The sequence below is a fragment of the Neodiprion fabricii genome, chromosome 1 (assembly GCF_021155785.1).
Source record: "Neodiprion fabricii isolate iyNeoFabr1 chromosome 1, iyNeoFabr1.1, whole genome shotgun sequence".
NCBI classification, from domain to species: Eukaryota; Metazoa; Arthropoda; class Insecta; order Hymenoptera; family Diprionidae; genus Neodiprion; species Neodiprion fabricii.
Window position 1 is genome coordinate 38,674,011 of NC_060239.1, and position 27,295 is coordinate 38,701,305.

The following is a 27,295-nucleotide window of genomic DNA, read 5'->3' on the forward strand; positions in this document are numbered from 1 at the left end:
TTGTCGAGGGCATTCTATTATGAATTCCTAAGGGATGAGTAAGAGTCCAGTCCGTGAAGATATTGCCCGTCTCACGCCACTCTCGTCTTTACGAACCTCATAGAAAGAGGAGCGGGACCGAAAGGCGGGTGAGGAGGAAATATATTTGTATACTCAAAGGCATCCGAAAAGGAACGAAAAATATGCTGCAAGAAGAATTCACCGGGTAAAATGCTTTAACGCTGTACCTATTCAATCTTTCTCCCTCTCTCTCTCTCTCTCAAAAGATAAATAAATAAAAACAACAATTAATCATGCAAATTAAAATTTGTTCTGGGTTGAATGATTCTAATTAACAAAAGTGGGTCAATCGAATAAAAAATTCATTCATTGTATAAGAAATATTTTCTGAACACGATAAGAGAGCGGTTTATATCTGCCGATTAAATCCTTTGATTTACACAGCTGAAGAATATCCGTTCGATCAAAAGTTTACGATCATCTTTTCACAGATTAAAATTTTTCTATAAAATCGTTAAAAAATCGACGAACATTATAAAAATATCCGAATAAATTTTCCATCTTTTTCACGATCAATGCATACATCGGCCGGTGTTCTGCGTCTGTATAATTTCACGAAAAACTTTCCAACCAGCACAACGCATATTTCTGTAAGAGAATTGGCCAGCTGGCGCAGTCTTTTCGAGCAGCGTTCGTCGACAGGTATAAAGTCAGGCGATGCGATGCCGAGGCGTCCGGCAGCGTTCAGTTGAGTCAGGTTCCCGCGATTTGATGGCTTTTTCACACTAGTCAGCAGGAATGGAACGGAACGGAACGGAACCGAACCGAACGGAACGGAACGGAACGGCTCGTCCACTGCCCGGTGAATCACCAGACGCTTGCGCCAAGCGATAAGCGAAGGTAAATGGGTCAACCTATTTACCAGTTTATGACTCGTGCTTTTTATTCAGCCCTCCCCCACCCGCTCCTTCCTTTCCCTTCTTCTCTTCTCTCTTCACGGTTCAGATAGGCGGTCTGCAGGCTCAGCTGCGCCTCGTATGCACAGATTTACACGCAACTGCTCTCCGTGTGTGCATCAAAATCGACCATTGTCGTTTATCGCTGTACGTACATATAATTGTGTTCGTTTCAGATTTTATATACACATATATGTGTGTATACGTATATTTATATCAGTGTATGTTGCGGTGTGTCGGCGCGAAATCAGTCCAGGGATCCAGCAACAGGGCATTGAACCTTTTACCGCCCGAGAAGCGAAGGCAGTACCTTTTAACTGACTTTTATTATTTACCGCGAATAATTGATAGATGTAATATAATTTATTGAACGAAGGGTGAATAAATCGTATGAGCGAATTTTTCAGATGTTAATAATTTCTTCTTACGCATAACATATTCTTGTATTATTTTTGTTTTTTTTTCTAGAATTTATAGATAGTATATGTAGACGTTTTTGTTATAAAATTATCGAAAGATACACGGAGTGTTTCTATGCATAAAATTTCTCTACGAAGAGGATTGAAAAATTAAAAACACGAAAAATGTTAACGATGAAGTTCGTATGAAGCAGGTATTCAACGAGAAATATGTTAATTTTATATTTTTCGCATTAAAAATGGTCGATATCATGTAATACTTGGTAATAATTTTTGTCTTGTGAGCGTGTATAAAATCGCAATGTCCGCAATATTTAGAACCAGGGAATTTAACCGCGGATCGAAGAAGAATGAAAATCGAAATTATATACGGAATAGATCTCTAGAACACAGCTCGATACATAATTTAAGAGAGCTTATGGAGAGATTTCACGATTTTCTCCACAATTTTTTACGTCAAAACACTGTTCGAAATAAAAAGCGCAAGTTTTTTTTTTTTTTTTGATTTATTTTAACTATCTCTGTCTAAGATATGATTAAATTTACTATTTTCGAATTACTCATTTTTTAAAATGTGAAAAAATTTACAAACATTTAGTGAAATATAACAATATTTTTCTGCTCTTGTCGAAAATGGTGTTTTCGAAAACACCCAAAGATACTCTATTTTAGAATGTGATGAAATTAAAAAATAATAATAATTCAAATAAATTTTTGATATGAAAATAAAACGGAAAAAAAAGAACAAACAATGACATGAGAAAAAAAAACGCACATTTTGGAAATCAAAATGTAACGAACGTGTTACGATATTAAATATTTATCACTCATACATATTTGTAATAATCAATTAAAAGCACGTATCCTTTGCTGCAACGAAACCTCGAATTTCGACAAGTTTTCAATCCTTCGTTGTTATATTTTACTACATTTTCCAGAATTATTTCTGATTCCAACAAAGAAAAAAAAAAAATTTAATCATAACACAGACAGATGCTGTTGAATAATCTTATCAATAAATAGTATCGCACTTTCCTGCTATAACTTTGACGTGAAAAATTCCAGGGCAAATATAAAACCTCAACATCCGGTCTGGATCGATACCTATCTCACGGAATGCACCGTGAATAAAGTATCTAAAAAAGACTAAAAATAGAAATACGAGAATATCGAAAAGTGGAAGGATGCAGGATGCAGAAAAGGACGGAAGTTGTCGGTACCGAGGGCAACTTGATAGACGCAGGGCGGTGAAACAAGAGTCGGAGTGTACACCTATGCATGAACGTAATATAAAATAAAGGACTTGAAAGGAGAAAAAGGAAAAGGGAGGAGAAAAAAGGTAAAAATTTGCAAATGTAAAATGCTCGTCGTCACCCACCGTGACGCCCTTTCACCGCATTCGCATTGTTGCTACAACCGACGGAATGACGAAAAGCCGCGTCGGAGGGATTGCGTTACCAAAACTTGTGGTGTGCCCTTCTACGCAGCCGAAAGAGGGAGAGAGAGAGGGAGAGAGAGAGAGGGAATCACAATATCTTAGGTCTAATAGGAAATGAGATAAACAAAATAAAATTCAAAGAAATCGTTTAATGTTCTACAGGTTTAATTCTCGCTTCAGGTAATGGGCGGAGCTTTCGTCTGCAGACCGTCAATGCGAACCGCAATATCATGAGAAACAGGCACAGAAGTATCCAGAAAACATACGACTTTCGAACCCTTTTTTGTTGCCTGTGTTCAGTTTTTCAATCTTTATCCTTTGCACGTCTGTCTTTTTTTCGTGGGGTTGGCGGAGGGGATTTGGTTTCACCTTCCGCTTCCTACTCAACGAACCGCGTCGTGACCTATAAAAATTATGCACCGTAAGAAAACCTAACAGTAAAAAAAAAGAAGAAGAAGAAAAAAGGTCTCTGCCTAGATAATAACAGAATTTACTATTATCGTAAGAATCAATGTTTAATTGCAAACAGATTTTACTATACCCGTGAAGATTTTGTATCTTCGAATAACAATTGTTGCAGACAAAAGAATAAGGATTCCAGATATGAAATTTGATAATTATAATATCAATTAGCTCTGTACAGCTCAATATACATACAGGTTTTATTTATTATTTTTTTAAATATTTTGCCGCTGGTTGATAAAATTTCAAAAATCCTTCTGAGATTCTTCGTAAATAACAATCGGGTAAAACAATTTTTAATCTTCCGATACACGTTTTACTGTATAACAGCTTGCCAGTCGGCAGGACTATATAAAATTTATATAAAATTCTATCAAAATTTCCTCACGATACGTATAAAATATACACATCTGTATTATTTTCAACATAGAAAATCAGGTTATAGACGAATGCAAATTTTAAACATTCGTTCGACACGACCGCGGATTAAGTTACGGAAGTTGAGTGTCCATGAATATACAATTACACGTTTCGAGCAGACGAGGGGCTTGGGTGAAATTTCTGTAATATAAGCGGTCTTCAACAGTCGGCGCGACGCAAACCGCCGAGGCACGTATCAAACGATTGAGACATTTTGACAGTGCAGGCTACTAACGAGCTTTTAATCACAAACTTACAAGCTGTAATCATTACAGGAAACGTCGCGCCGCCGCGGATCGGTTCCGCCGAATATCTACGATGTACCCACAATTACAGCGAGTAGAATCGAGCCGGACACAAATTGTGTCCCAGTGACTCGAAGACGAGGAGGCGACGAGCCGTGATGCGTCAGCGGCGAGAAGTTCGATTTCAGCTTCGGAAGTATCGAGACGAGTACTTCAAATCCACCCGTATTTTGCTTGGGATCGGATTATTATCCGGCGTATTTCCGCTCTCCCGAAACCCCGAAGGTCTATTCTCGGTCTAAAGTGTGCAGTTAATTGTTTAATTTTTTCTTTATCACCTTTATGCTCTGCTTATTTTTTACACTTTTCATATTTATTTCGCAACGTGACCGGTATAAAACACTTTTCCGAGTACACCGTAATAAGTTGATAATAAAAACTGCCGACTCGACTGTTTTATTAATCTCAAAGTTCGATGTGTTTTTGCGGCGCAATAACTCTGCACTTTGTGTCTGTGGCTGTGTGTGTGCATGTACGCATAATCGCTGCAGTACAAAAGCAACGGAAGTAGCACCGCGAGGTGCGTTTTGTTTTCGTTAAAAATCACGAATCGCCACGTATACATATATATATGGTTGCTACGATATCAACTGCGCATATGAAGCTATTTTTTCGTCGCTCCGCATGGCCTGTCATAAAAATTTTCCCTCCCAGGCCTACCTTAGTTATACTGCATTTCGAACCGTGTACACGCCGAAAGAGAAATATTGTCGATTTTACATCTCTCGTAGTGAATATGTGAGCACGGCATCTTTCTTGGAGTTAAATCTGTACAGTAATTGTGGCAATATTTACAAACCCGATAATCAGAGTCACAAAACCGATAGTAAAATTTACAATATATATGTGCTTAGGCACATCTATCGGGATTAATGTATATTTGACTCCAAGAAAGTGCTGTTCATTAAAATCTACATTACATATCTTTTCGTGCACGATAAGCGTCACACAGTATACAGGGACAATCTTTTGAAACTTGAAAATCAACCGCGCAGGCGCCGAATAATTCAATCTCATTGGTCGGCGAAATATTTCCGCATCAATATTCTTGTCCGCGATGCAGGCGTGCCAACGTACGCAAAATGTGTAGGTTTTAATTTTCAAAGAGCGTAAGCATTAAATTCCGACCGTTCTTTGAAGAGTCAACTTTCCGAACCGATAACAAATGCTTCCAAAACCTTTCCGAGTCGCTGCCTCGGTTATTTGAGATTCTAACCTCGAAAATTCGTATCAACCACATCGCCGGCAGAAACAGTTTGACAGCTGAGAACTCGGGATGGCCAGCCTGCGCGAACAGCCGATAAAACTCGCGCATGCGTGGTTAATTTTATATGATATAACGCGTTGAATCATGCAGCGAGGGAAGTACCAGATAATCAGACTACGATAAAGTTTTTACAACGTATAAATTTTCCAGCAGGAACTTTCCACTTCCAATGGACTTCGATGAGGACCCTCTACTCGGTCCTAGTCTACCTTCTGACCTCCTGCATGGTCGGGTACTCGACTTACGTAAAGGTGCGTACGAATCGGTTCACATCTTCGCTTCTGATTCCGGGTTACTTTTTCACAAACGTTTTACAGTTCCTCAACTTCGAGAAGCCCGAGCTCCCCTTCGACGAGTACCTCATCACTCTGATATTCATATTCGCTCTTTTCCCTCACTGGTTCTTTCAACTCGTCAGCCTGCCCTCGAGCAAAGGAGTCGCTGAATACCTCACGATGTGGACTCGCTTTCAGGTACCTAATAAAGACAACAATCCCCCTCACCGAGAATTTCTTCACCCCCGACGTCTCTGATCCTCCAGGCGCACTTTCATCCTCGGCGCATATTTCCAGAAGCACTTCCTAACGGTGACCGGAAGCCTGATAGAGCTCGACTACGGGGCGAAATTCATTGCGGCTCAGTCGGTTGGCACCGCAATGGCCGTAGGCATACCGATATCGCAGACCGTCTTGCTGGGAAGTTTTACCCTCCTCGAATCCGTCGGATTCTACCACGTCCTCAGCCTCCATACCTTCTTCTGCGTCTGGTGGTCGTTGCAGTGCAGCGCCTTCGTTTGCTCGGTAAGAACCATGCGGAAGACCATGAAAAAGGTGGGTATTAATCTATGGATGTTTGCTTTTTTCCTTGGGGCGGGTTTGACATTGCAAATTCGAAATATTCCCGAAGCGTCGAATCCTAAATTTTCTGACGGCGAAATTTTAAGTAAAGAAATCAAACTTTGACGAAAGCTCAAAGTTTCGCCACCAAATATTTCGGAAGCCGGCGCTTTCGGAACTTTTTAAATTCGAAACTTCAACCCCGCCCTTTTTCCTCGAGCAATAGGCTCCCAATGAAAATGTTGTACTTCGTGACGATTTCTAACGGTACCGTAAATGTACCAATGTCTAGACCTTGTTTCAGAAAAAGAAAAAAAATACGTCACCGAATTACGAAAGTATCTACAGAAAGTGTAACATGTTGCCTTTTCTCAATCCTTTTTCTTATGCGTTCAGGAATTGACGGAGGGCTCGTTTTACGTTGACATAAGGCAGTACCGAATGTTATGGATGCACATTTACATGCTTATCGAAAAGATGTCATCGTCGGTCAGCCACATTTACGGACTGTACTCTCTCGCCCTTTACATGAATCTTTTCGTCTCGGTTTACTGCACGGTTTCGAAAATCTTGAGCCCCCAGGAAATCGTCTTCACAGCAAGATTCGTCGGGTTTATTGTCTGCATATTTTACTTCGGCATTCATCTCTACGGTTTTTCCAATTCCGCTTACAATATGCACGAGGAAATGACAAACGCCGTCAGAAACGACCTCCTCGACATCCGTCTTCACAGACTGTCAAAATTTAACGCCAAAGAGGTAACGTGCGGTACAAATTAGCCAGCCGTCTAATTGAATATACACGCTACTCTTCAAACGATTTTATTCCATTAAATATAGGTCGAGTTTTTCCTCGATACGGTCAACGCCAGGAAAGTTGGACTTGTAGTGACCGGAAATCTCACGATCAGAAGGAAAACCGTCATCGAGGTGAGAAGTGTGAAGTCGATTTTCCTATAAAATGGTTGACAATAATTTATCAAACTCGATAAACTCGGACGAAAAAAGAACAACAAACTGGAAACGAACAATCGAGTCTGTAGAAACGGTGTGATATGATTTCTGATTAGTTTTTCAGTACAGAAGGTTCAGCAAGAAAATAAATAAAAAATAAAAACGAGTTTAATACCGTCAAACAAATATATACAGAAATTTTTATCTTGATCAACGCTGCGGTGAAAATCGGCCGCAACAATTCCGGGAAATTTCATATATTACGGTGGAATAAATTAATGTCGCGACAGCGATAGCGTCGATTTGAATAATTAATTACACACATCGCGTCAAATCTTTCTACAGTTCGTTTATTCCTTTGCGTTTTCCCTTGTTCTTTAATTCTTGCATAATCAATTATACACCTGAACGATTTCTTTTTCTTCTTCTTTTTCTTATCAATTTCGAAAACCCAGATCCGATGCCTTTTTCTTTCCAGTACGCCTCTTCGGTGGCGATGTATTGTCTCGTTCTGCTTCAATTCAAGATCGCTTTACCAAGGACGTAGGTACCTAATCCAAGGTGAAGAATTGAAGAAGAATGGATTGACACGATCATTTGGGAGCAATGACCTTGCAAGTAGTATCGTTTGGCATGTATCGATAAACTTAGCCGTGGATTGTGAAGAAATTTTGATATTCTTCAGCCATTAGATTCGCATTATGAAAAGTAATTTATGGCCCCTGTCGCGTTATCGAAACTGACCGATCTCTACCGCGAAAAATGGCTTTTCGTGTCGACCGATCGAAGGAAGTTACGAGCTGTGATGTTGATTCGAGTTCCGAATTAGACTCAATCGATTCAGGACGACGACTTTACTCGACCTTACAAAAATTACTCAGTTATGTTCGGTATTGAATTATTTATTATCAACGTTTGGAGTCGGCGAAATAAAATAAGTAAAATGGATTCGCGAATGATGGCGTCTTGAAATTTTTGGAAAGTAATTTTAGTTTCTTATGATTGCAGACCGTTGAAAGAGTAAAAATTATTAAGGCTATTGAAACGTTGCATGCTAGTTTCAATTTATATATAATCCAGATTAATTGAAACTTTTTCGCTTATACGTACGTTTATATATCGTATACCTATTATACCGTAAAGTTTCTTCGTGCAGTATGGCCGTGTATACAATTTTCAAGGCAATAAAACATAATTTATAACAATTAACGAAGCTTAATTCAATCGCGCTTATCACGCGAATAGAACATCAAGAGTTTCACGTGTAATGCGGTTTGTTCAAGTTTTCTCAAAGCTAGAAGGGATGAATTTAAAATTAATAATCAACTGTAACACTGCGATAAAAAAAGGACTGCGACGATTTGACGTGAAAATGAATAGACGAAATTAATTTCAAATACTTGTCTTGATTCGAACGATTTTCATACTTCACGTAGCATCTATCAAATTCTCACCGAACTACCGGCTCCGAACTGACTTACCGACGACAAATTCAACCTCCTGGCTTACCGTTAAAGACGGTAAACAGCTGCAATCCCTACGTTACCGACCGAGACTCAAGGTGTTTCCAGCGTCTTCCAATACGCGCTGTGATCGCGTTTGCTTTCCAAGCGACGAATCGACGAGTGCTGCTGGCTGCTGTGCCGTTGCCACGTAAATAGAAGAGACGACGTGTCCAAGTAACTTTGCGGTAGAGAAATTCTTCACAGAGAGATAAAACTAGGAGGAATCAAAGGTATATAATTTTTTCCCCATCGATGATTAACCAGCGTTATCTCTTTCTTTTTTCTTTCTTCTATTAACTCAGACTTTCCTTGAAACATAAACCGCGTGTCTTACTAGAAATTCAATCGAACGACGGTCGCGGCAAGTGCTGTCAAGTTTTTGACCGACAGATCACTGATTTCCGTTTAACGATTTTCAGATGATCACCGACGTCCAGTTGGCCGTTTTCTCGAACATCCTCGGGGTGATGCTCTTCCTTTTGGTGGTTATCTTCCACTATATAAACGCTAACTATTCGAAATGATCCGTCGGCGAAATGGAGAAGGCTACCATAACCTCAAACATGAAAACGCTCGCCGTGAAAAAGTTTCACAGCTCTATGAGCACTCCATTCAAGATCATTAATGTAAAATTATCAATTTCTTTTGTACACACACAACATTCTTTTACGCGATGAAAGTCGTGACGTTTCCTGAATAAAGAAAACTCATGTCATGTATCGCATTGATTGTGCGTTCATAATTTTCAGTGCAATGTATTAATTTGTTTCCTATCTCTGTAATTTAATATCTTCATATTGTAAGAAATAGAGAAACCTACTGCAGAGATAGGAATACGAATTTTAAAGCTCAGTGAGATGGATTAAACATTTTTAAAAAATTTCTTTTATGTCCTCATTTTTACAATCGTAACGTACCTGGATAAACGATGATGAAAAAAAAAAAAAAAACAAACAGAAACGGAAGAGCAAAAAAAAAAAAAACCACACCATGTCACGTTTCGCAAAAACATAATAAACGTGAAACGTTGCATCCTGTTTATATTACACGTATAATATATCGAGTATACGAAGAAACTTTGTATCATATTCCGCGATTTTCAATTTTGATTAAAATGCAGTTCTGCGAGTATATAGATACCAGTTGACTGGCAAAATCACCTTCAAATGTCCCATCATGCAAGCATCAGACGAGCAACAAAGTCGCATAGTCAATGAGATGCGTCTGCAGCAACGTCAAAATGATGTATATAAAAACCCAGGTTGTATCCATTATTATTATTATTATTATTAACATTATTATTATTACGATTATTATTATTATACCTACAAGCATTAGTTGAACGAAAATTTAACGTCACTGGTAAGAAAACAGAAAACTGCAAATGAATGGGATCGTTATAACTTCGGAAAGTTGATCAATTGCATGGATTTCGATACTTTCTTTATTTCTTTTGCGGAATGTTTTGTATACATTGACAAATATTTTATACAATATCAAGCTTGACGGCTTTTCATCAGTAGAAGCAGAAGCAGTAGAGTGCGCAGTCTCGTTGATTTAGCGCTGTGTTTCATTTTTCTATCTTCTTTGGTTTATTTATTTATTTACTATTTTTTTTTTTCTTCTGATCGTCCCTAACAAAGTTCTGTCAGACACAGTCGTACGGTTAGATCGTACGTTATATCCTTACTCGTTTTTCTTTCCTTCTTTTCTTTTTTTTTGTCCTTTTTGTTAAACTTGACGTTGTATCTTATTCCCCGTTTCGTGTTCTTATCTTTTTTCATTCGATTTCTCATTCTCGTATCTCCTTTTGTTTTTGCTGGTGAAATTTTATCATCGACATCCGCATTCCCCGCCACGATGTTATAGACCCACCGCGAGTAGAAACGGTGCGGCCTTGTCTGCTGTGTCTGACATCAGTCGCAATACCATAAAATTAGTTTCTCCGGTATGTTCTTATACGTATATATATATATATATCTTAATATATATAAATCTCGTGTCACGATGTTTGTCCTCAATGGACTCCTAAACCACTTAACCGATTGTAATACAATACGCACACCATGTGCAGTTCGATCCAACTTGAGAGATAGGATAGTTTAAATCTCAAATTATAGTCGCAATTTTAATTTATTGCTAATTATTTGTCTGTTGTTATTCGACAGTCACAATTATCTGTTAACTCCGAATGATTCTAACAGATGTCGATACCTTTCGACTGGGTTGAGTAAGTAATCAATAGATGGCGCTGCTATGGTAAATCTACGAACGTGTCATTTAAGCTACATTTTAACAGCATAATTACCACGTGTTAGAGGCACGACGCAAACGTATTAAAAGAGCCCATCAGTTGGCAGAACAAATCGAATCAAGAAATCCAGCTCAAAGAATCAGGACAGCAAAATAATAAATCTGATAAATTTTTATTACGTACCTACTGATTTATGCTTAATATCAAGTGTAAGAACATTTTAATTAATTGTGTTCAACGTACTTCCCCTTCAAATCTCAATCCAGTGAATTTGTATACCAACATCAACATTTTCGTCTTTGTTCGTAAATAATTTCATTGTACTAAAGGGTTATAGTAGTAGAAAGTCAAATAAGGAGATCACCATATTTTTTTACAAATACCATCTGTGTGAAAAAGCATAGTGGACTCCGTGACTGATGTTTTCTTATTGTTCCTCTTAGATTGTTTACTATAATGTAATATAACAAAAACTTTAGCCACAGCAACGCGTGGCCGGGTCAGCTAGTATATATATATATATATATATATATATATATATATATATATATATATATATATATACATATTATTAATACATGCTCTAGCTCTATATAATAGAATTCAATTCATCGAACAATCTTACACTATGTTATACATAACGCGAACGAAATTCACCGTAGTATGCGGTATAAATCTGTTAAGCGTTACACGTTCTGTTTGTTAAAAATTATTTCAAATCGCATGGAAACCACGTTGTACCGCCATTGAATTGAAAAGAAAAAAAGAACACTGTTTCGCGCGGAAAACGTTTTTACCGACAGATAAAAAAGAAAAAAACAAGAATGAAAATATGGATATTTGAATGGAGCAAAGTTGCGCGCGACTGTAATTCGAATGACTAGAGGAATTTAAATTTTCTGCGCGTAATATAACGACCAAATTGCCCACGTGTATTCGTTTTCATTCCAACCGACAGACTGATTGACGATATGAAAGGAGGTTTTATTTTGTGGCAACGAGATCACGGTTAGATTTCCGATGATACACCGAAAGAGGAGTCGGTGTGGGTCACAGTGGAATAATGCGACCTAGACGGCAACCTGTTGAAACAACGAAAATTTCCACTCCCATACGGAATACATTTGCGAGTGCACGGAAAGGGATGCGCAGACGCGCGAAGCCGACTTCCTGCGTTCTTCTAGAGCCGCAGCGGCGATCCCCGATATGCCTCTTCCACTCAATTTCGTAAGTGTCAACAACGGTTTTGTAGCGACCAGTGACGCTGCTAAACCAACGCCGGTGTTCGCACAGAATTGAGCCGCAGAAGCCGATTGCGAGTAGTTCGAAACGATATCGCAGGGTTAAAGCTTAAAACGTTAAGAGACAGCCTTTTATGCGTCATAATTTCACTCGCAGTGTTGTTTAATAATCTTTTGTGAATTCGTTGGACAAAAAAACGAAAAAAAAGAAGCAAACAATGCGACAAAATTGTATTGACGGAACGATAATTGTGAGAATGAAATTGATTGTTGGTATAATGCAAAATGTTATCGCGTTAAATTTATCTGCTTTAAACTGAATTCTCTCGCAATGTTTAAAAATATCATACGAACGTAGAAATCGGATTTACAGGTGGAATGTAGAACGCGGCTATTGTAAAATAAAAATAAAATATTGACAACGCCAACTGTTCGCGTGCTAACATTAATAACACATCATTGCCAAATATATAAGAATAGTGAAACGTATCGTATGTGGATAATAAGAAATAATTTTCTGCCGGTGAATTGAATGTCGACGCGTATGAAATACGATATGATTACGTGCACATAACATATACGTACGTCTGTTATACGTATATATTGTATATAGATCATGTTCGGTATTTGAACAGTTTGAGGAAAAAAAATGCGGGTGTTAAATTATTTCGTACCATTGTTGTTGACGAATCTCGTAACGACGACGCCGTTACGCGCCGAAAGTTTCGAGACGTTTGAGGAGGTCGTCAGGAGGGCGATGTGTGATCTTGACGATTCTGACGTGAGTATGCCATCGTTTGTTTATCATCAAACCGAATCCCCATCGTATACTCCGCATCCGGCACACGTGGTTGATTCACTTAGGTTGATTACGAGGAGGAACGAACACCTTGTCGATATCGACGATATACGTCGGCCTCAGAGAGAAAAAAATACGCGAAGAATCCGATACGTGTGTGAAAAAAAAAAAAGACAAAAATTCGACGGCCGAAAATAGTCGGGCAACAGCTTTTTCCTACAAATTGTTACAACAAGGTTTTTTCCGCGTCGTGATTCCCATAAATGACGAATATCGAAGTTGCGTGTCCATCTCCGTATACGCGCATACTCCAAGATTGGTAGTGAAGATAATCTCGGCCGGTAAGGAAGATCGAGGTACAAGATATACGTGTTGGAAATCGTTGTAAAAGATTCAATTTGGCAGGAAAATTGCGATACGAAATGCAAGAAATAATTGAATATAGGAAATAACCCGTGGAGTTTTCAATGCAGAAAAAAATTTCCAGTTGTTATTACTAAAACGATCCTTGACTATTTTCATTTCTTTTTTATTTCTTTTTTTTTTTTGCATTTCTTATCATAAACGAAGAGTATAGTTCTAACGCTGAGTAGAAAGTAAATTTAGACAAGTTTTTTTTTAGCTGTATTGAGAACCTCTGGTATTATATGTGTTGCTGTATTCTATTTGATTATGCTCACCTGTACTATACTTTCTTTCAAGTATTGCGATATGTAATTTAATTTTGTTGCACAATGAAACCAATGTTAAGGCTTTGTTCAATTTAAAAAAATTTACTACAGTCGAACTCGTATACATTCGAATTAGAATTTACGGGTTAGCCTCTTCATAAAAATATTCATCTTAACACATGCTTTGTCACCGTCTGCGCATGCTTTACGCAGGTGCATTGAAAAGAGTTAAAGAGGGCGAAGAGTAACAGAAGCGACTTACTTGCCCTCCAAAGTCGGGGAAGTCGAATTTAAGCGGTTCGAATGTATATTATAGAATTTCTATCGTAGACCGATGAAACTTTATAAATCACGCTGCAATAACCATAGAATCCAGTATCGACAAACGCATATTTAAATCACAGCGAATAGTTACTTGTACGTACCATTTTTTTTCAATTCCAAAAATATTCGAACCATTGGCTGTATAAGAAATAAAAGTTTTTTTTTACCTTTTTTTTTTTTTTTTCCTTCTCACCGAAAGCGTTATCAATTTTTGACACACGCGCTGCCAATGCAATCGAATAAAGATCGAGACGAGGAAGGAAAAACATGTTGGTATTCCAAAAAGGCTTAATCATGTCGCTGGCCGATGGCGGGCGTGTGTTCCATTAAAATAAATATTCGGGTATTGACCCACTAAAGTTATACATACGTAGGTACATGGATGTGTACACAGCGATATCACACGTGAACACGTTTTCATTACCTCAGGCGTATTTACCTATACCTACTCTATATATTATAAAACCTACAAGCGAGTTTTCAAGCACCTGGACACGAATTTTATCTATCAATTTAAACCCGAAAATCACTCAACTCGCAGTACAAAGTCACGGATAAGCTGTATAATAAAGATAAAAATTTAAGGACGAGTTTAATTTTATCGAAAACTACGGATATATTCAAAAATAATAAGAACATTCGAACAGATATTCATTCAGCAAAAAAATAAAAAAATAAAAGTTACCAAAAATTTTTTCCGAACAAACTGTCACTTTGTCGGAGTCAAAATCGGATCCATTCCGATGGAAGTGAGATTTTACCCGAGAAAATTTTAGGAACTTTTTAATTTTCCACAGTTTTCATAGTTAAGTCAGAGTGGCTCGGTTTTCACTACATAGACGAAATTTATAGGGCTATGTATGCAAATTATTTCTTCACCGACACGGGGCATTCGCATTTTTTTTTTTTTTTTTGTCTTTCTTCTTTTTACACCACACAATTAACTTGCCTCGATTACATGACAATGTTCTTTGTAACACGTGTATAGATTACGCGTTGTTTTCTTGCCGAAAGTCCGTGATCAAATCGCATTGATCGATAAATTGAAATATGTACGCAATCAGGAAATTAATAAAATATTTATAATTCGATTCATTTACATAGTATACCATTAATTAGTATGAAAGTTACTTTTCCGCCAGTTGTTGATTTTTCATCGATCGCCGATCGTAAACGGGCTAATTATACCATCCATCCGGATTTAATTTAAATGAAAGTAAAAAAGCGAAGATCTTGCATCTGTTATAAAAATAATTTTTCACCTTTCCGAGTCTGGGAAAGACAGCATTATTATACTACACATAACGTCAATGGAACAAGCTGTATAAAGGACAGGAAGAGGTCATTCGCAAAGCGGGCGTTTATAGTTGTATCGTAACGTTTTATCTATGGGTAAAATTATACGACATTATACGTGTATATGTACGAAGGCGCGGTGGTAAAACCTTGGTGGCATATTTTTCGTTGGAGATAAAAAAATATCTCGTTATTGGAAGAGAAGTGAAGAAAATAAGATAAAAAAAAAATTCAGTACGATAAAATTTGTGTCCCTCGTCGATTTTTATTTCCTTCCGCGCGGTTCTTCATATTTTCAATACACTTTACGAGGATGGGGGCTAATTTTCATTGACTTTCGCTCCGGACGTTGTTTAAAATTTCCTACATTTCGGACGTATGTATTCAAGTTAGTAACGTTACGGTAACGATTCATGCCGAGGAAAACCCGTTATTTCGCGATTTTCGAATTGTCTGAAATCCAATGATCCGCAATAAAACTAATACTTCGAAATATTATTATCTTAAAAATTATTGTCAAGTTAAGATAATAGAAATTTTTCCCCGAATGTTTCGTTACGATAACGTTACTAACTTCAACCTCGTATATTACGTTACACCTACACCACATATTTTCCTATTCTAGCTAGATATAAATTGTATAGTCATATATTCGCGCATTGTCTGAGGCTGAGAATGAGAGAGAGAGAGAGAGAGAAAGAGAGTAAATATGAGAATGAAAATGAGAGAAAGAAGATATACAAAGACGTCGAAATGGCTCCGGTTCACCAACCCTTAAGCCTGGTTTCCACTGCTGGTTTTTTCATCCTTTTTTCATATACTTGTCCATTTTTCATTCTTATTTCCTTTTACGACATATTTACAAGCAAACACCGTCGCCGCCAAAAAAAGTCCATACCCGCTTCCGGTGTGTCACAGTCGCGATACGGAGGATTCTCCCAAAAACTATGGGGCATTCCACGAAAGATGGGTTATTTTTTCGAAATGATGAATACAGAGAAAAATAAAAAAAAAAATTAAAATAACCAAGTATATACATACACGTAAGTATCTGCTCAACTTATATACATATGTATTATACATAATCGTATGTAAATACTTCTTGTATCAAAATGGGGTGTATATGCATGAGGTTAGCTCAGAACTGCGTCGAGTTAAAAATAGACATACGTGTTATTGAAAAGTGCCAGCAGGTATAAATGTGCTAGAAGGGAGGCAAAAGAAAGAGAGAGAGAGAGAGAGAGAGAGAGAGAGAGAGAGAGAGAGAGAGAGCGAGAGAGAGAGAGAGAGAAGTGAGAAGATAAGAACGGACAAGAAGAGAAGTTGAAAAAGAAGCAGAAGAAAAAAAAATACGATCGAACGAAAACAAAAAAAAAAAAGGAACGGATACTCTTTTTATACGGACAAGAAAAAAAAGAAAAGAAAAAAATGACATTACAGCCGTTATCTATCGCACATATCGATCGGGATCAATCGAATGAATACACTTGAATTTATAAGACCGACGCAAAAAAGTTAGATACCAATGACGATTTCGCTACTGTGTACCAATATAAAATGGATTTAAGGTTCTCAGGGTTGTAATCATTATATTAATAACATAAATTTATCACTGCGAGAAGGAGGAAAAACAAAAAAATTAAAATAAAAAAAAAAAAAAAACAGAGAAGGAAAGAAAATAAAATCTTCCATATCATAATTCTCGTTTTGCAGATACAATAGATATTTCATATATCTATATGTATACCTATACGTACGTTTATAGTTGGAAAAAAAAAACATTGGGTAGGTACACTCTGCGTACCTAATACAAGTGTCGTATCTATGCGCTGGAAAAACATGCGTGTTCGCAATAGATACTTGCATTTGTATGATGTACACACACACACACACACACACATTGGTCAAATCTGTAAGGCAATTGAATTCCAATGAATAACAAAATCGAATAAACAAGATGTAGGAATTTATTATTGTCGCATAATCTATGCGTATAGGTGTGCATGTACCTGTAAGTCTATGCATGTATGTATTTACTAACGAATTTTATCTACATGCACGTGTAAATAACGTACGTATACATAGATACACATAAACGCGCGTGTAACAAGTTTGCGGATCGTCAACGATTATTTGCAAATTGCGAAACGATGATATATCGTGGTTTTAAATATCGTGTAAATCGAAATAGTTCGTATAAAATTTGGATAAAATGAGGGAATCTTATGCGTGTACTCGCGCATGTTATTTACATGTGAAATGAGAAGTGCCATTATCCGACGCGATCTATCGATCCGAAAATTCACGCGATATTTCGCTGAGATTGATGCAGCCGCTGGTTAACGTTGAATAAGTACAGAGACTGTACTTGCTATTCCGATACTTAATACCCTGATTACAATAAGACGATACTGGCCGTTATAAATATTTTCATTGAGTCGTGTTCGAATTTTGGTAGAATTAGTTTCTCGTATTGATATTAAATATCGTTATTGACCGTTGACTCGTCGTAATTTGTTGATTGTTCGTACGACTAAACACCGGTGACCGAATTGACGGAATATATGATTAATCGAAATTCAAGTGCGAGTCACGTTCGCAAACCCCGATGGAATTTAAACGCGTGTTATGCAGGATACATATGAACGTGGGATAATCGACTTACAATTAGAACGATCGAATTCGAAAGATTTGCCGATTCATCGGCACGTGTCTGATTATTCATTTAACAATAAAATACAGAGATTAAAAAAAAAAAAACAAAAAAAAATATCAAACAACATTGTTGTGAGAAAAACTTTGTTCATTAAATATTCTTCAACTATTTTTCAGGGGGCGAAAAACTGCGATGAGACGGAAAGAGAGATAACTTGTGAGTTGTTGACATGACATTTTACCATACTTATATAATTCAACTTTTTTTTTATTTTGTTTCTATACAAGTGTAATTTACAACTCACTATAGCAGTAACATAAACGAAACCATGTAACTAATTATAATACTTGTATAAACACGAATGGCGTGTGAATAATATTGTAAAGATGTAATTCTTAGCGTCGTTATACGCCAGGTTTTTACGAATTGGTCAATTTTTCAACCACACACGGAGAGAATGAGACAGCTGATTTTATGCAAAACAGCAGGAAAAAAAGGGCACATCAGGTTTTTTGGGAAAATATACTTCGTAAAATGCAGAATTTAACCGAGTCTCAGTAACTTTGTATTAAAGAAAACCTATTTTAGACATAAAATTGGCCGATATTTCCGTTTCTAATATCTTACGTTTGGGTTCAAAGAAGGACATCTTTAACACCTCTACAGGTCCTTTACCATAGAATGTACAATTTCAGTGATTGAATATTAAGATCAACGCTTCCAAAAGTTCGATGAAAAAAAATACTCATTACTTTGGTAACAATCGGTGTAATTCAAATTAATTTATCATACTCCGAAAATTATTAATTGTGTTATTTAATTTTTCGGCTGATTAAAAATCACAGGTTCGGGGCATTGTTTGTTACTGTGGTAATATATAACGGACTACTATTTGAATTAGTATACTCTCGCAACCTTGATCCCTTGCCGCATCTAATTATTCCGATTAACCACAATAATATAATCGCCAATCCAGACGCTAGTTGAGTACTTTTTGTACAGATAGCGAGACGTTAAACAGGCTCTCATATCAGAGGAGCATCACATCGAGTACCAGAATAAGGCTTTTAAAGTCGAAATCTCGACTCGGGTTCTGTAGAATCAGTGAAAACCAATGTGTGCAGAGTAAAATCTGCTGCATTTGTAATAGTAAAAACACAGTTGACGTGAGTATTTTTTACGAATAAACCCTGACGTATCCCGCTTTTCCCGCAGTTTTGAACAAAACCTGCTGTGTTATTCTTCTCTCCGTTTAGTATTACAGGTTTACGATATCGATGTCCGCTGGACCTATTTCGGGATCGGTTAGAGCAGATATAAGCGTACGTGACAAGCTGACAAATGTCCTACATTTTTTGAAACTTTGCGTCGCGTGTATTGTACCTATGTGGGTATGTAAGTAAGCAACGATCGACGTGTTGCATTATACATACCTGTAAATACCCGTGCGTATAAAATATCATGTGTGATACGCGCGTGGTCTCGAATCGAAGGTTTTTGCTTTTTCAAACAACAAAGTTGGCTCCGCCGTTTCACATATATATCCATAGCTGTTTGGTGTGTGTTATACTACCAACAATTTGAGACGCGGATAATTGTTATACAACACGATACACGGTGTTTCGGATCCGTAATATCGAACGATTGTACACACCTGGTGTTGGTGGGTACGTGTATTGATAATGACCGAAAACAATCGATTATTTTATCAATGATCAATCGAGTATAATCGACTATTTTTCAAACTCGATTAATCGCACGACTCGATTATTTTTCCCCTCAATCGGTTTTTGCTCTTTACTCCCATGAACGACGCGATGCGATATCAATTTATTATTTGACTAGAGTATCGATTACTATCATTTTCTCACTTGCTAAGTATACCTATTCCGTATAACAAGCGAAAGATGTGTGAATATTTTCATCTGATGTCAAAAAACTTCCCCGCCATTGAGACTAAATACTGAAATATAAGAAATTCTGGAATCCATTAGTAAGCATAACAATGAAAAATAAAAAACTTGGAAGATTCCTCGACGTAAATTAAACCTTCACTTTACTCTTACTAATTACCACTGAACAATAAGCAACATTTTTTTCAGATCTCAAAGTGTATGCGGACGCGAACGTAACGTTCGTCTGTCGAGACGTAAACTTCATCAGAATGGTTCATAATCCGGGAACTTTCGTTATTGAACGTCGTAGTGCGACGAATGGAAATTGGCTGAAACCGGTTATCGTGAGTATTGCACAAATCGTCGAATTCGCTTGTAGTAATTGGATGACTTTTTGGAAAATAATCGAATGCACGTGACGAAGATTAGTGGTTTACCGTTGAATGGTGAAAAATATGAATAGAATGTTGTAAAACTGTTCGAACCGCTGGAAAAATCCTTCGTTACACTTTTATTTAAAGAGCAACGAGACGACTGCGTCTATAAACGAATTACTATCACGGACAACCTATTCGTTTCGTTTACACCGAATATTGGCGAACGGAGTTTCATTACCAGAAATCACAGAGACGGTCAGCACGATGATGGGTGCGTAAATTGATGTAATCAACGCGAAAATTGACCCGATTTATAATTGTTTAAAATCAATCCACGAGCCGTTTTTTACATTACAGAAACTGTCCATCCGAGTAAGGTGACCCATATTTCAGTCGGAAGACCGGAAGTTGATCCTAAAAATCCGCGCCGACTGCAATCAGAAATAAGTTTCACACCCGCGAACGGTGAGATGATGTGATAAATAAATTTAAAAAAATGACACTCGAAAATCGAGTTATACAATTTATTCAGATTCATTGACAATTTTTTTTCCTTCTATCGTATTTTCCTTTCTCTTTTTCCCAAAAATAATTAACGAACAAACTTTATCAATAATTGTTGCCGTTTTTGTTTTTCCCTCAGATCTCAGCTGCCACTACGAAATTATGCTGTTGGAACCGTCGAACAACTTTCAATCCAGAGATCTTGAGGAAGTAAGTGCTGGCTAATGCCATGCAAGTCTATACGTATAGTCACAACTCGATTTCTTTATTCGACTTTTAGCTATACTTGACAAAAAGTACAAATATGTACATATGTAAAAGTCACGTTCATTAAATCTAAAAAATTCTTATGTATGAATACAATTACAGCCGACTGATCACAAAACGACTTTCGCAAACTTGGAATTTTCAAAAGAGTACACAATACACATCAAGGCATCGACCCAAAGGCAGATGTCGAGCAGCGTAGCCAAGGCCACTTTGGTAACCCCTGAGTGCCTACAATTTCACAAAAACTTGACCATTTGCGGTGAGTGATTAAAGCTGGATCCAAGCGATGATAATTAATCATCAAAGTCTCTATGTGTAACTATGAATCGGTCTGTTTCAGCGCCAGGTGTGGTGGAGGGTTTGAACGCAACGACAATCCACAAGTTCAGTAACATTTACGACGTGAAGGTGACTTGGCGGATGCCTGAATTAATTCCGGACTATTACATGATCTTCATGAATCCAATGACTTCCAGTTACACAGGGCCAAGGGTTCACAACGTTTCCGGTGTAAGTTGGCAAAATTTTTTCCGCTCATTTTCGACGTCTTCATCGTATGTGTCAAATACCTCCACACATGGTGCGACGAGTATTTTTAATTCTGAAGAAACGATTGAGGACGAATGAAGGGCCGGACCTTCTTGATGTGAAGAAGAAAAAGTCATGCTGGAGATTTTTCGAACATTTCTTTCCACTTTTCCTATCTTTTGATTCACCCTGAAGCAGATACCTCGAAGGCTTGAGAATGAACAGATATTCTTTCAACCCTCACCGACCTTGTTTTACAGACGGCTACCGAAGACGTCTTTCCGGACGTGACAATGTCGGACATATACCAGGTTATGATAAGAGCCGCTTCCACGGGTGGTCAAGGCCAGAGTATCGAGGAACATTTTTCGGTAACGCAATTATTGCCGAAAGAGCCTGAAGGTACATTTGTCAAATTCGTAGCGTGATTTCTACTCTTGAATATAATTTCTCCTCACCCTTCTTTCTTCTTCTCCTCAAGAATCGTCAGACATATCGAACGTGGGCGCTGCCATTGTGACGTTATTGGCAAGTGCCGTTTTGGTTATGGGAACCGGGATATACGCTTACCACAGGCACGCGAAACGGAAGCGAAACCGAGAGAGATCCAAATATTTTAAGGTGACTAGTTTCTAGCACGTTAGCTACTCCCTCAGCATTCGGATACATGTACAACTTAAGGTGTTGACCAATTTTTTGTAACGCATACTCCCCAAGTATTGTCCAAATAATTTCCAAACAATAGCCTGATTTTGAGGGCATGCGATAAAATATTCCGCAACACCGTAAATATGGGACACCCTGACACGCGGCAAGTATACAGATAAATGTCTTTCGCTCGATTCAGTGAAAATTCATCATGCATAATCGAAATTGACGATTCTCCTCCCTTGTTTTATGCAATACATTGAACAAGTAATATAGAAAAAACGACAATTTTTAACATACCGATTTTAAAATACGGGGATAGAAAATTCAGAGTATCGATCGCAAGGACACCGCCCTAGACACGATCAAGGGCTTCGATGACGGAAATCCTGATAGAATCGGCGTCGGTTTCAAGAGCTTATTGGCACCGGCTGACGAATACGAGATAAGCCCGGACCGTTTAGAGATTAAGATAGTCCTGGGGAGCGGAGCTTTCGGGGTTGTGAGGCTGGGAAGTTTACGCGACGACAGAGGCCAGACGACTCCTGTGGCGATAAAAATGTTGCGAGGTAGGATGAGCGACGAAACGTGGCACGACGGGCACTTCGATAACTCTGTGTTTGTTGTTTTTTTTTTTTCATAATCACACAGACAATCCGAGCGAAGAGGATCGGCGATGTTTCGAGCTTGAAATAAAAATTATGAAATCTGCCGGACAACATCGGAACATCGTTTCTCTCCTTGGATGCTGCACGATCGGTCAGCGGCCTCTTCTCGTTGTCGAGTATTGCTCCAGGGGAGATCTGCAGTCCTTTTTACGCTCGGTGAGCTAACAACTAATTGATCAGAAGTTGTACAAACAATTGTACGAGAGTATCGTCATTTTTTTTTTTTAACCTTTTCCGGTAACGGGCGGTGAAAAAATGCCCAAATTTCGTAAATTCCATCTCTCGGGTACATCGTATCGTTAAGGGTCCTATAGGATCTCGTTTTCTTCGTTTTTATGGTTCTGTACCTCGAAAAGGTAAAAACGGAACCCTTTTAAGATCACTTCGTTTTCCGTCTGTCGGTTTGTCCAAACTTATCAGGTTAAAATTAATATCGAATACTGAGGTTTACGGTCCCTTGGAGGGCTAAAAAATTGAAACTAAGTCAAAGCAGTCAACAAGACGCAGCCATTTGTGTGAAATATTTTGATACTCGCAAACTCACTCGTAAAAACCTATAAGGTACTTCCCGTCGACCTCGAATCATGAAATTTGGAGAGAAGCAAGCTCTCACAGCACAGGTAAAGAAAACAGTCCGAAAATAGTTAGTTTGTAGTTATATCACATGACAAAAAAAAAAAATAATCAATTTTTTACGGAACTCTCAGGGCGCGAGTTTTACTCGCACTTGTACGGTTTTCTTTTTTTAATAAAAAATTACGTGGAGTAAAAATACTTTTTTCACTCCTCGATAATGAGATTGAACTATGATCGGTGTCTTGAGTCGAAAACATAAAATTTAAATTCACGTGGGGTGTTTTTTCATCCCCCGTTTCCGTTCTAGGATTAATGATCAAGGTTGTCGAGTGTAAAAAATAAACGATAACAAACAAATGGCAGGATCGATGGAAACGACTTTTCACACAACGTTGACGCTTCTGAATATATGAAATTTCAAACAATAAATCTGGTGAAAATTAACTTATTGTTCATCCTGTCGATGCAGATAATCCAGAAGGCTACGATATCGGCGAAGGAAGCAAAAAACGATACAAAGACAGAGAAAAACGCCGACGAGGTGATATTTAAATTTCGTAAGTTTATATTGATGTAATTTTAACACATTCTACTATATTGTCGTTTCGTTTACCACTGACTAGCTTCGAAATATGTGTAATACCGGTAAATTTCATCTTCCATTCTCGTTTCATTCAAAGCAAACCACATCGAAGACGACATGCAGAAATCAAATTTCGTCGTGAATCGCGGATACGCGGTTGACCAAGGTGAGTAATAACCCTGGTGAAAATTTCTACGACTTTTTACAGAAATTGGAATATTTCGTATTGTTTCTTTCGAAATTGTAAATACGCACAGGTTTTGATAAAGAATTGTTCATTCTCGTTAAAAATTGTAGTATCTTGTAGATTTTTTAAAGAAAAAATAATATTGTTCAGGTAAATCTACAAGTTTTTCTAAGAAACCATGAATATTTACAATTATCTGCACGAAATTGTACGAAATGTTCCAATTTCCTTAGAAAATTCGTAGAAAACAAGGATTACCATTCAAGTATTACATTCCATGCGTTTTCTCGCCAACAGACATTCTTTGCGACTCTGACATGGTGACAGTGACAGACCTGCTGAACTTTGGCCGACAGATAGCGACGGGAATGGTGAGAAACCAGCGGTCCCGAACCGCTTGCAAACATTCGTCTCACGCTTTCTCAATTCTCCAGGAGTTCCTATCATCGAACAGAGTGGTTCACAGAGACCTGGCAGCCCGGAACGTCCTCGTATGCGACGACAAAACCGTCAAGATATCGGACTTCGGGCTGAGCCGAGACATCTATCAGGAGAACGTTTACAAGAAACAGGGAAACGGACGACTTCCGGTGAAGTGGATGGCCATCGAGGCGCTCACTCACCAGGTCTACAGCACCCACAGCGACGTGTAAGCTGTAAAACACCGGAACCCGCGTACGTCGATGTCACCTACAATTCGTCATTAAAATTCTATTTCGGTGCAGATGGTCCTTCGGCATTCTCCTCTGGGAGATAGTCACTCTGGGCTGCAGTCCGTATCCGGGAATACCGACGAACAAGGTGCTGACCAAACTGCGAACGGGGTACAGAATGGAACGACCCGCCAACTGCAGCGTCGCACTGTGAGTCGGTCACGTTATTTCCGATAAACGGTCACACTGGAAGGTCGTAATACGGCCGGAATCGTCCTCTGGTACTCACTGGAGGCTCTCGTGAAAACCGCGAATCGAGACTCTGCCGTGCCGTATTCATCTTCCAGTGTGCGTGCGTGAGTTGGAAGAAAGGGGACGTCCATTGATTACGTGAGCTCAAAATAAGGGAAAGTGTCAAATTATAAAAAAAAAAAAAAAAAAAAATGAACACTCCACGTAATTAATGGACGTTCCCAAAGGAGACTTAAATCGTTATCGCGATCGATGATACAGGTACAACGTGATGCTGTCCTGCTGGCAAACGAAGCCCAAAGATCGACCGACCTTCACAGCCCTGCGACAAGAGCTCGACAAACTGCTCAGCGTAGCTGCGGAAAATGAGTACCTTGATCTCAACGATGTATCAAGAGGGACGCCGCCTGACGACACGATATTAAAAATCCCTAATTCGTGTTCCGCTTATTCTGAACACCAGCAGAGATACGTCAACGAGTTTTAGCCGAAAATCGTTAAAGAATGAACCTCTGTTGCGGTAAATTCGAGATCGAGAAATTAGCTCAAGGCTGGGACCGAGACTCTTGGACCTATGGAGGTTCAGTCGAAGATAGGAATTAGAGCGTGGATACTCTGTAAGCTCTGACGAAACGACGCGGTCGATATCAGAGATAGTACAATTACAATACAGGCAAGCTTCACGAACCGTCAATTTTATAAGTGGAAGAATCCTCTCGCACGTTGGGTTCTAGGAGTTGGTAAAAGTTGGGAGTGCGATTGACCCGCCGCCGTTGTGTAATGCTTGAAACTGATTTTTGAGAAGCTGGGCGATACCGTCGTTGTCTGTTATTTAATGAAAGTTTGTGAGAATACGTAAAAAATAGACAGTGTATTTAGATTTTATACGGTTTTCGATACTGCCTTGATACGACTTTTATTGACTTATTTTTTGTTTCTACTTTCCTGACTTTCAAATAGTATTACGAAGCTTGAATAACGTTAGCACAAAGAACAAATATTACAAAATCGAGTAGTACAGTTCAAGTTCGTTTTTACTTTTTAACTATCGTAAAAATTAACGAAGGAGCATTCGGGAGACACATTGAATGGCGCGGTTCTCATCTGCACGATGTTGCGATCATGTGAAATTCAAAAAATGACGACTGCTGTCGCGTTTGTGAAAATTTCACTGAACTTTTTTGGTCTCCTCTCGTTCACGCCTCTGGTCCTGGTTGAATTTCGTCTTGAAAAGGAAAAATGAAAAATCTGTGAGTCACAAACCAGATTTCTATGATTTCCCAAGCGTGCGTGAAGGAAGATTTTAGGCATCATTACTTGAAAACACAGATGAAACGTAGAGAGAGCTAATCCTTCAAGTCTTCAACTTTATTTCATAGAAAATTGTGAACAAATTGCTCACATTGGTCACAATGCTCCTAGATTACTCTAGAAATGCTCGTAAAAAATATCATGTACGGATAATATTATAACAACGTGTCGTAACCTAAGAGAGTAAATGTTTTACTACACGCAAAGTAAACGTTTGCGCACGTAACATAGCAAAAAATCAAAATTTTTCTGCATACATTGATTAATAAATAAGTGCCATAAAATACGTACGTGATACGGTATCTTTCGTCCTCTTCCTGTGTGTTTCACCCGCGAGATGGTCGCTCATGGAGACGCAATTCGAAATAGCCGGTTCTACGAGTAAAACCCGAGATAAACCATACTTCGAAATCTATCGAAAATCAACTATGAATGCTACGGATCTCAAAAGGTATGAGAGTTGTGGTTCACTTACAATTACACAGTTTATTGCTTACTACGTTAACCAAATTACCAAAACCATATCTCGATAAAAAGACAAGAACAACTTGGCTATTGCCAGTCTATGTATAATGAAATGAGGAAAAATCCACAAACCTTACGATCTCTCAGCAAGTAAGCATATCTCGTAAGGTCAGACCTCGTTGTTTCGCGACGTGATATCGAAACATCATTTCAAGGGCGACGTACTTGCCGCCGGGCACATTCGGATTGGATTTTTTTATTGAAATTCGTATACCTGTTCGTGACGCGTGTGATCCCGTGTAATAATGCCGTCTCTAAAACCGGCTTTACACATAAGAGTAATAAACTGTATTTTTTCTCCGATTTCACGACGGAGACTGGCAATACCTGAGTGGCTTTCCTACTTTTATGATGACGCGGTTTATCTACTTGTCGAATTTTTTTACATTTCAGACGTTTTTAGATGAATTTAATTATTTTTTGCGTAAAGTACAGAGCCAGCACCGAATAGCGCGGCCAATATGATGCGAGCTGAATTCGTAAGACGACTTTTGCGTCACACGTAGCGCACACTG

The 27,295-nt window shown here is 38.3% G+C and overlaps 4 protein-coding genes across 5 annotated transcripts; all 4 read left to right on the plus strand.

The window, feature by feature from the left end:
• Positions 1-4,207: 4,207 nt before the first annotated feature.
• LOC124187926 lies at positions 4,208-6,071 on the plus strand. The gene is made up of 5 exons (XM_046580104.1): positions 4,208-4,225; positions 5,418-5,518; positions 5,585-5,740; positions 5,840-6,008; positions 6,052-6,071. Exons 2-5 carry the CDS (start codon positions 5,447-5,449, stop codon positions 6,069-6,071), a joined length of 417 nt encoding a protein of 138 aa, XP_046436060.1. The 5' UTR covers positions 4,208-4,225; positions 5,418-5,446.
• LOC124175248 (gustatory and odorant receptor 22-like) lies at positions 6,030-8,180 on the plus strand. Its single transcript, XM_046555298.1, has 4 exons — positions 6,030-6,097; positions 6,500-6,862; positions 6,944-7,033; positions 7,536-8,180. The coding sequence occupies exons 1-4, from the start codon at positions 6,077-6,079 to the stop codon at positions 7,602-7,604; spliced, it is 543 nt and encodes a 180-aa protein (XP_046411254.1). The 5' UTR covers positions 6,030-6,076; the 3' UTR covers positions 7,605-8,180.
• An 801-nt stretch (positions 8,181-8,981) lies between these two features.
• On the plus strand, positions 8,982-9,286 carry LOC124174485 (dolichyl-diphosphooligosaccharide--protein glycosyltransferase subunit 4). Its single transcript, XM_046553693.1, has one exon. The coding sequence runs from the start codon at positions 8,982-8,984 to the stop codon at positions 9,084-9,086; it is 105 nt and encodes a 34-aa protein (XP_046409649.1). The 3' UTR covers positions 9,087-9,286.
• Positions 9,287-11,471: 2,185 nt separating this feature from the next.
• Positions 11,472-26,990, plus strand: LOC124181056 (tyrosine-protein kinase receptor torso-like). 2 transcript variants are annotated; one of them, XM_046567207.1, is made up of 18 exons: positions 11,472-12,838; positions 17,980-18,019; positions 19,906-20,042; positions 20,220-20,346; positions 20,433-20,540; positions 20,719-20,789; positions 20,949-21,108; positions 21,190-21,359; positions 21,638-21,779; positions 21,859-21,998; positions 22,348-22,594; positions 22,677-22,849; positions 23,739-23,826; positions 23,950-24,018; positions 24,337-24,410; positions 24,474-24,688; positions 24,765-24,902; positions 25,206-26,990. In XM_046567207.1, the coding sequence occupies exons 1-18, from the start codon at positions 12,707-12,709 to the stop codon at positions 25,429-25,431; spliced, it is 2,457 nt and encodes an 818-aa protein (XP_046423163.1). In that variant the 5' UTR covers positions 11,472-12,706; the 3' UTR covers positions 25,432-26,990. The 2 variants fall into 2 exon arrangements, with proteins under 2 accessions (XP_046423163.1, XP_046423173.1); XM_046567217.1 differs by having other exon boundaries at positions 11,472-12,043; positions 25,206-26,989.
• The last annotated feature ends 305 nt before the right edge of the window (positions 26,991-27,295 follow it).

What these genes read in the sequence shown, in the direction of transcription:
- LOC124181056 (XM_046567207.1), top strand. Translation starts at nt 12,707, where the DNA reads ATGCGGGTGTTAAATTATTTCGTACCATTGTTGTTGACGAATCTCGTA. An exon ending in TACAGCACCCACAGCGACGT is followed by an intron (nt 24,689 to 24,764) that starts GTAAGCTGTAAA and finishes ATTTCGGTGCAG; the next exon opens with ATGGTCCTTCGGCATTCTCC. An exon ending in GCCAACTGCAGCGTCGCACT is followed by an intron (nt 24,903 to 25,205) that starts GTGAGTCGGTCA and finishes TCGATGATACAG; the next exon opens with GTACAACGTGATGCTGTCCT.
- LOC124175248 (XM_046555298.1), top strand. Translation starts at nt 6,077, where the DNA reads ATGCGGAAGACCATGAAAAAG. An exon ending in TGCGGAAGACCATGAAAAAG is followed by an intron (nt 6,098 to 6,499) that starts GTGGGTATTAAT and finishes TTATGCGTTCAG; the next exon opens with GAATTGACGGAGGGCTCGTT. An exon ending in CAAAATTTAACGCCAAAGAG is followed by an intron (nt 6,863 to 6,943) that starts GTAACGTGCGGT and finishes CATTAAATATAG; the next exon opens with GTCGAGTTTTTCCTCGATAC.
- LOC124187926 (XM_046580104.1), top strand. Translation starts at nt 5,447, where the DNA reads ATGAGGACCCTCTACTCGGTCCTAGTCTACCTTCTGACCTCCTGCATG. An exon ending in GGTACTCGACTTACGTAAAG is followed by an intron (nt 5,519 to 5,584) that starts GTGCGTACGAAT and finishes AACGTTTTACAG; the next exon opens with TTCCTCAACTTCGAGAAGCC. An exon ending in CGATGTGGACTCGCTTTCAG is followed by an intron (nt 5,741 to 5,839) that starts GTACCTAATAAA and finishes GCATATTTCCAG; the next exon opens with AAGCACTTCCTAACGGTGAC.
- LOC124174485 (XM_046553693.1), top strand. Translation starts at nt 8,982, where the DNA reads ATGATCACCGACGTCCAGTTGGCCGTTTTCTCGAACATCCTCGGGGTG.